Source organism: Octodon degus, unplaced genomic scaffold (assembly GCF_000260255.1).
Source record: "Octodon degus isolate 3935 unplaced genomic scaffold, OctDeg1.0 scaffold00034, whole genome shotgun sequence".
NCBI classification, from domain to species: Eukaryota; Metazoa; Chordata; class Mammalia; order Rodentia; family Octodontidae; genus Octodon; species Octodon degus.
This window is the reverse complement of record NW_004524610.1, coordinates 182038-189769: the sequence shown is the minus strand read 5'-3', so window position 1 is coordinate 189769 and position 7732 is coordinate 182038. Positions and strand designations below refer to the sequence as shown.

General features: G+C 45.6%; 1 protein-coding gene across 1 annotated transcript in view; it reads left to right on the top strand.

Moving 5' to 3' along the window:
- The window catches only part of Gprc6a (G protein-coupled receptor class C group 6 member A), a 93101-nt gene extending 89837 nt beyond the window's left edge, over window positions 1–3264 (top strand). The window contains 4 exon segments of the mRNA XM_012514527.1: window positions 1879–2073; window positions 2076–2372; window positions 2375–2929; window positions 3161–3264. Coding sequence (XP_012369981.1) covers window positions 1879–2073; window positions 2076–2372; window positions 2375–2929; window positions 3161–3264 — 1151 coding nt within the window.
- The last annotated feature ends 4468 nt before the right edge of the window (window positions 3265–7732 follow it).

The following is a 7732-nucleotide window of genomic DNA, read 5'->3' as shown; positions in this document are numbered from 1 at the left end:
ACTTGATTGGCTGCCCAGATCCTATATAAGTCTGTGACTCTACCCCCAAGAGGAGAGAAGAGGAAGATAGACGAGGGTGGAGGATCTTGTTAGATCCAATTGCGCTTTGTACAATAAATACTGAGAGCTGACCCACAAGTGATAGACTCTTATTGATACGGCACCGAACAAGTTTGGCAACATCAGAGCAAAGTGCACACTGAGGTCAGCAACCTTAGACGCTCTAAGAACTACTGGCATGTTCTCTGTTGCAAGACACTTGAAAGCACCCATTTTCTTCATTTATTGCTATCTTACTGTTCATCTTCTATGAAAACTAAGAATCCCAGAGCCAGAATGTTCCCAAATGTGTATTCTTTCTTCTTACTGGCTTTAGCAGGAAAAGTATAGCAATAGAAACATTCCAGTGTTCATGTTTTACCAGTGCCTTTAAGGTGTCACTTCCTCTAATCTGAGAAAAGCTATGTTGCCTAAATAATCAACTGAAAAGAAAGTTTTTAGACAATATGGTATCCAAACACATTAACTTCCCACAGACAGATACTAAAGCCTTTCTAAGTCCAATCCGGGCTCCATCTTTGGATGACCAGGATGAGTATAGACCCCGCAGGACCCTGGAGGGAAAGGAAGCTAGTAGTGTAGCCTGGAAGTGTGCTAAGGCAAGCATCTTTGAACTTTGAACAAGTGCCTGAGCATTCTGATTCCATTTCCCACTCCCCTCCCCACCCCATGGTGTCCCACTCAGAGCACACATGGACCCCCAGTGTGTGGGGCTGCCGCTGTTAACCAGGCTGCAGTTCTTTGTAAGACCAAGGCAGCATGGCGAGATGGCCCTAAGAGTTCAGTCTTTCTTCCTTTCCACATCTCTCACACACGCTGTCCACAGGGCAAGACCATAAATCTCTACTGAGGACAGATGGTAACAACCAAGAGTGAAAAGGAAAACAAGAGAAAGACACGTGCAGGGAAATAGGTATTAAAAGGTGAAGGACACTGGAAAGGTCATAAAGTTTCTGGATAAAAACACCTCATTTTGAGGTTAATGTAGCCAAGAGCACAGACATCTTAAAGAGTCTAATGAACACTTTTGATTTTTGCTGCACATAAACAGGTGATGTCCAGAGAGAGGCTTTTCAAAAGCATCAGGATCTATTATCTTAAAGGGTGAGGTGGGGAGCAAAGGAACCCTGCTCCCAGAGATCCCGTGCTTCCCTGCAGGTGGGATTCGCATAAACCCTGCTCTGGCTTTTCAAAACAGACCAAGTCTGCTGACCTCCTACGGAAAACAATAAATTTTAATTCTTCCTCAACTGTCATGATGTGATTATCTTGTCATCTCACTGTTGGAAAGAAACCAAACTCTTAGGGCCATCTCACCATGCTGCCTTGGTCTTACAAAGAACTGCAGCCTGGTTCGCAGCAGCAGCCCCACACACTGGGGATCCATGTGTGCTCTGAGTGGGACACCATGGGGTGGGGAGGGGAGTGGGAAATGGAAACAGAATGCTCAGGCACTGGCTCAAGATTGCAGAACTCACAGGTGGTAAAGAAAAGATAAGAATCATGGCTGTATTTGATTCAAAATCACTTATTCCTATCAGAGTGTTGAACTGCTGTGTGAAACAGCAAGTTTAAAAGTCTCTAGTGCCTACCCGGAAATACAAATGCCCTAGCGGTTCACAGCCAGCTGCCTTTCTGTCCTTCCCTCTCTCTTTTTCTTTTCTTTCTGGGTCTTTCCTCCCCTCTGCTGTTTCACTCTTTCTTTAGGTTCTGCATCTGTTTGGGGTTGGGACGAGTGCCCCAGGAGTTTCGTTTGTGACATTCTGGGCACTTACCTGGTATAGGTGTTTGCAAGGTTGCTGACTTTCCTTTGGCCTTCAGACATGGACCACTGTCTCCTGTGTGACAATGAAACTCACTGGGTGCCTGCGAGGAGCCCCACGTGCTTGGAGAAGGAGGTCAAATTCCTTAACTGGGGTGACTCCTTGGCTGTCCTGCTGGTGGCTCTCTCCTTTCTGGGAATCGTCTTCGTCCTGGCTGTTGGCATAATATTTACTTGAAACCTGCACACACCTGTGTGAAGTCTTCCGGGGATACTGCTCTGCTAGTGACCCTCCTCTGCCACTTCCTCAACTTTGCCAGCACTGGCTTCTTCACCGGAGAACCACAAGACTTCACACGTAAAACCAGGCAGACAGAATTTGGTGTGAGCTTTATTCCATGTGTCTCCTGCATTTTGATGAAGTCCTTGAAAATTCTGCTGGCTTTTAGCTTTGACCCCAAGTTGCAGGACTCCCTGAGGTGCCTCTATAAGCCAGTTCCCATTGTCCTCACGTACACAGGAGTCCAAGTCCCCAGCTGTGCACTCTGGCTCACTTCGTGGCACCTGTGGTGGAGGAGAATGTAACCCTGCCCAGGGTCGTCATACTTGAGTGCCATGAGGGGTCAGTGCTGGCCTTTGGCATCATGCTGGGCTACATTGCTATCTTAGCCTTCATTTGCTTCCTATTTGCCTTCAAAGGCAAGAAGCTGCCTGAGAATTATAACGAAGCCAAATTCATAACCTTCGGCATGCTCATTTACTTCATAGCATGGGTCACTTTCATCCCAGTCTATGCTGCCACATTTGGCAGGTATCTGCCCACTGTGGAGAGTCTCGTCATCTTAATATCTAACTATGGGATCCTGTGCTGCACCTTCTTCCCCAAATGCTATGTCATTCCCTGCAGACAGGAGACTAACACAAAGTCAGCCTTCCTCCAATTGGTTTAGTTGGTTTATAGCTACTCTTTGCACAGTGCCGACAGCCTCACTGTGAGTCACACACCACTGAACTCCACCAGCAGCAGCTTCATGAAGAGCCACACCAGCCCCGGTGGCAAGCACGCAGCCAAGTTTTTGCCTCAGAAAAGAAGTTTGGGTTATATGAGTGAGCCTGCAGGGGGCGGCACATTGCAGAGCAGTGTCTGCAGGGACTGTGTCCTGAGATGTGCACTCAGTCTCCCCACAAACACTTCTCATGTATTTCTTCTCTGCCACCACTTTCACCAAATTTCACTCTGTCCCACTACCCATCTATGAAGGAAAGAGTCTCCACTCTGAAACTCCCTTCATGCTCAGCTCTATGGCCAATCTTTATCTCAGCTCTCCTTCCTCTTAGGCTCATGGCACCTCTTTCATCTGGAGTTAGCCTATAGTTTATCACCCAACTCCAGCTTCTCTCACTTCTCAGACCTCCTTGCACAGCACCCTCTCTCCTCTTAGGCACCTTCATCTGCCCACTCCACGGATTGATGAGTTGCACAAGCAAGAATCTTTCCTGACCTTAGGAGCTCCACCAGGGGAAAGAGTCATCACTTTTCAGCCTAGATGTCTATGGTTACAATATCATAGGACACTTAACCACCCTGGGGGAGGAAGGGAAGCTTGAGGATAAGGCTAAATGACAGGCATGATGTTTAGGAGTGCACCTGAAGATGAGTAGGAGCTAGCTACTCAAAGTATAAGGAGGAGGTGTAGACAAGCAAGAGAGGCTGCAGCAACAGAAGGGTGATAGGAAGAGGAGTCGAGGCACACAGCCTTGGCACTGCTGGAGAGAAGTCTGCCTGGTGTCTCTGTGCAGGTGGCTGGAGTTCAGGTCTTTCTCTATGGGCAGTGGGTGGCCACCAAGGTGTGCCACTGCAGGGTGGAAAGCAGCTCAAAGTTGGGGTCTACTTAGAAGAGGATTAGACTGTATTCCAAAAAGAGAGGACATGAGCAGGTTCTCATGCTCTAGGGGAGGTGGCTATTAATTTAAGGTGCTGGCTATAGGGTGAGCTATAGAAAGGTGATATGAAATACAGAAGGGAGAATTGGTTTCTTTACATTGGAATATAAGGTGACATGTTAGATTTGAGGTAGCTACAGAGGTTTCAAAATGCATCAAACATTCCCATAGACATAAGACATCATGTCTCAGAGGACCAGGGATGGTAACAAGGATTTGAATATGATGTTCATATCTCTCCCTTTCTTTTAAAACAGATAAACATACAAAATAGCTTTGTCCCTAAGCCTGACTATCTCTTTAGCTGCCACCGTCTTTCTTCTTTCTTTTTACAATTGAATGTTTAAAAGAATAATCTGATTTGGGGTACATTAGTTATATTAATGACCTATTTTGATCCCACTGAAGTCTGGTATATGGCGGGACCACTCGTTGAAACAGTTCTCAGAACAATCATTGTGACACTTACCTCTCAGATTTAATTACCATCTTAAGCGCCCATCTCCCTTGCACCCTGATGATATCTAGTCCAATTCTTCTCCGTTTGAACACTTTTTCTTAGTTCCCTCTTTGAGTTCAAAGACTCAGAATTCTGTAGTCTGATGAAAAGCCCCTTCTGGTTCCCCTCTAGTACCCTGACATACAGAGTCTCCTTTGTCCGCTTGTGTCTGTCTCTCTACTTCTCCCTTCAGTGGGTGTTCCCAAGTCCTAGTCTTGGCCGCCGTGTCTCTTCTCTCATTTACCACCTCGCAGTACCTTTGCCTATCTCAACATCACCTCCATTTGCCCCAGACAACACATCTGGCCCCAGAATCAACACATCCAGAGGGAACCTATTTCCTTGTCCTGTTCCTCCTCCTGCTCCTGCTCCCCATTTCTCAGGGTGATGCTCAATTTGAGGTGATTGGGACCTAAAAATCTCTTTCAAAGGCCTTGTCTACTTCACTGTTCTACTCCTTTAATTTCTCATATTCTTTAACTTTCTATTCTTCTAGGCTTTCAAAACTTTGTCAAGATCCCCCTGTCATCCTTTTCTTTTTTTTTCAAAATTTTATTGATAAACAGATAGTAATGAGACAGTTTCAAATCAAATCGGAAGTACGTCATCCTTTTCTTAAACCAGGCCTTTGTCATCTCTTTCATAGATTGTTACAACAATCTCCTAATTTGACCCTGGTCTCAGATATTTCACTCTAAACAAGGAGAAGTTCTTGGAAAAATTTCTATTTACTTCTACTAGACCTGTTTCCATAGAGAAAACTCTTCTCAGGATACTCACTTATTCTAAAAAACTGCAGGAAGTCAACGCTCCTCATGCTGATGCCCAAGGTCATCAAGCCCAGCACCAGTTGCTCACCTTTGGGCCGAGGTTTTGGCCTCCAGAAATGGGCTGCTGGAGACACCTTGCAGCAATGGGCCCCAGCCCAGAACCTCCAAGTCCTGGAACTCTCGGCCCACCCAGGGCCGCCTCTTCTGGGAAGGCTGTCTGCCGTTGTCGTTGTACTCCTGACACTCACTGAATTCATTTGTTTTCCTTTTCATTTATTCAAGTAACACTTAGCTGAGTGCCTGTACACACAAGGCCTATGTCTGCACAAGGAATGTTAAAGAAAGAAAACGATAAAAAGACCTGGGATGTGTCAGTGTCAGGACTCTGGGTTTGATCCCGAGCAGGGAGGGGAAGGTTGTTATGGGATAAGGAATTCTGATCCATGTGAGACTATGAAGAAGTGATACTCTGTCTGTGATTTCACCAATTCATTACTCTGTTGATATAAACAGTTTCTCCCATGGACAAGAGGGCGATGTTGTGGGAAAGCTTTCAGGTCCTTGAGTGTAGTCACACAAAACAAAAGCCCCAGCCTGTTGTACCAATAGAGCAACAAAAGAAACTTTGTTTCATAACTATAGTGGCAAAGCTTTCAACCACTCAGCGCACCCAGGGGCAGGGCTGGCACTGCACCGCATGGCGCTGGGGGATTGAGCCCCCATCCCTGCACTTTACTAAGAAGGAGCTTAGTGCACTGAGCTATTTCACCAACCCTTGGTTTTATTCTTTTTTAGAGTTTAAAATAAGAGTTTTAAAATGAGTCAAAAGAGTACACAAAAAGCACCCGTGGCTCCTGTCAACAGTACACCCCAGTTGTTTATGGGTTGTCTCACTAAAGTGCAAAGCAGTACTCAGGGATTTTCCCACTAGTTAAGACAAACTGAGTAGGGGAAACATTTAATATTCAGTGTCAGATGGCTCGTATAGTACCCTCTTCCTTTCCTACAGAAAACCACGCAGTAAAATACCTTATTGTTAGAATTCAGGGTGAGGCAATAAATAATACACGCTGCCCCTACAGCTTTTATCAGCAGGACTAATGCTGGTGGGCACAAGCTGTGAGAGAAATGAGAGAAATTCAAAATCCTGATCAACTCGATAATTCAGTGACTTTTTCCTAAGCTTTTCCTGTCATATGAGAGTCTCCACGTAAGAATTTCAGAGTAGAAAACAATTAATTGCACAACCCTAAACTCTCAGGTGAAGAGAAGATGGAAAATAAGAGCATGAACAGTTATTAGACGTAGACTCTGCAGGGTGACTCCGAAAGAGAAGGCCTGCACCTCCTTGCAGCCGCGACCTTGCCAGCAGAGGACGCAGAGGCCGAGCCGGAGCCGGAAGCAGCCCGGCCGAGCGGCTGGCTGTCAGCCTAACTCCGCGCGGGAGCTTGCGAAGCAACAGCCGGGGAGCTCGCAAGCAAGGCCTAGCGCTGCCAGCGGACGCACATGAGGCCCAAGTTCTCTCCGCAAGTTTCTGGTCTCTGGAAGTAATACTCTTCATGACATGTCCTGATTTGTTGGCAACAGTACATTTTCAGTCAAAATCAGATTATCAGAAAATGAAAATTTTAGGCCTAAAGACAAATTAATCAAGTATCTCCTCATTCTTATCAACTCCCATAATTTCACGTCTGCAAACTATGGACTGGGTCTGTTTCTTGCTTGTTAGACCCGTGAAAGTGTGACTAAAACTTAGCAAACCTGACCTCCAGGTAACCAATGGCTCTATAGTGCAGCACTTCTCCTCAAAAGAGCTATCCATTATAAATACAAGATAAACAGAAAACATAGGAACCAAATTCCGTGAGTTTTCAGTGTGAAACCAATGGCATCCAGAATGTTTGGAAACTCACTGTGCCCATTCATGGTACTGAACGTGACTTAGAGCCCCTGACAAGAGTGCCCGTGCTGGTAAACGCCAAGAAAAGTGAGGTGCCCCTCAGTGTGGTTCATTATGTGTATAACATCCTGTTTCCAAAAGAATTTGAAATAAATTGCATAAAAATAAAATAGATTTAATGATATTTTATTTATTTATTTTGTCCTTTTGAGACAGGGTTTTGCTAGAGTTCAGACTGGCTTGAACTCACAGTGATCCTCCTGCCCTGACCTCCTGAGTGCTGTAATTACAGGCATAAATACCACCATGCCGAGCTCAAATGTTTAAAGCAAAATATTTATATATATTTTGCAGGTAATAACTGAAATCTACACTGGGAATAGTAGTGGATCTTGTATGAATGCCACCATGGGCATCACAGCAGCTAAGAAAAGTAAACCAGAGAGCGCAGGCCCGGCAAGTGAGTGAGACGACCCAGGCCGGCAGATCCTCATTCGACCCAGGCTGCAGGCCCAGCAGGGAACCCTTCAGCGGAACTCCCTGCAAAGAGGCTAGAGGTAAGACCCACCCAGCTGATTGAGGAGCAGAACATCTTCCCATAGAGACATAAAGGGTTCAACTCTAACTCCTGCAGCAGAAAGAAGTGGAGCACAGCAGCCAGATCCAAACAACACCCACCTGGAAGAATCTGAACTTCATAGATCCGGACCTGGTGCTAAGGTAATAACTCTATCTAAGCTCTACACCAAAGGTCAGAAGACAGTGGTATACAAAATGACAAAGAGAAGGAATAAAAT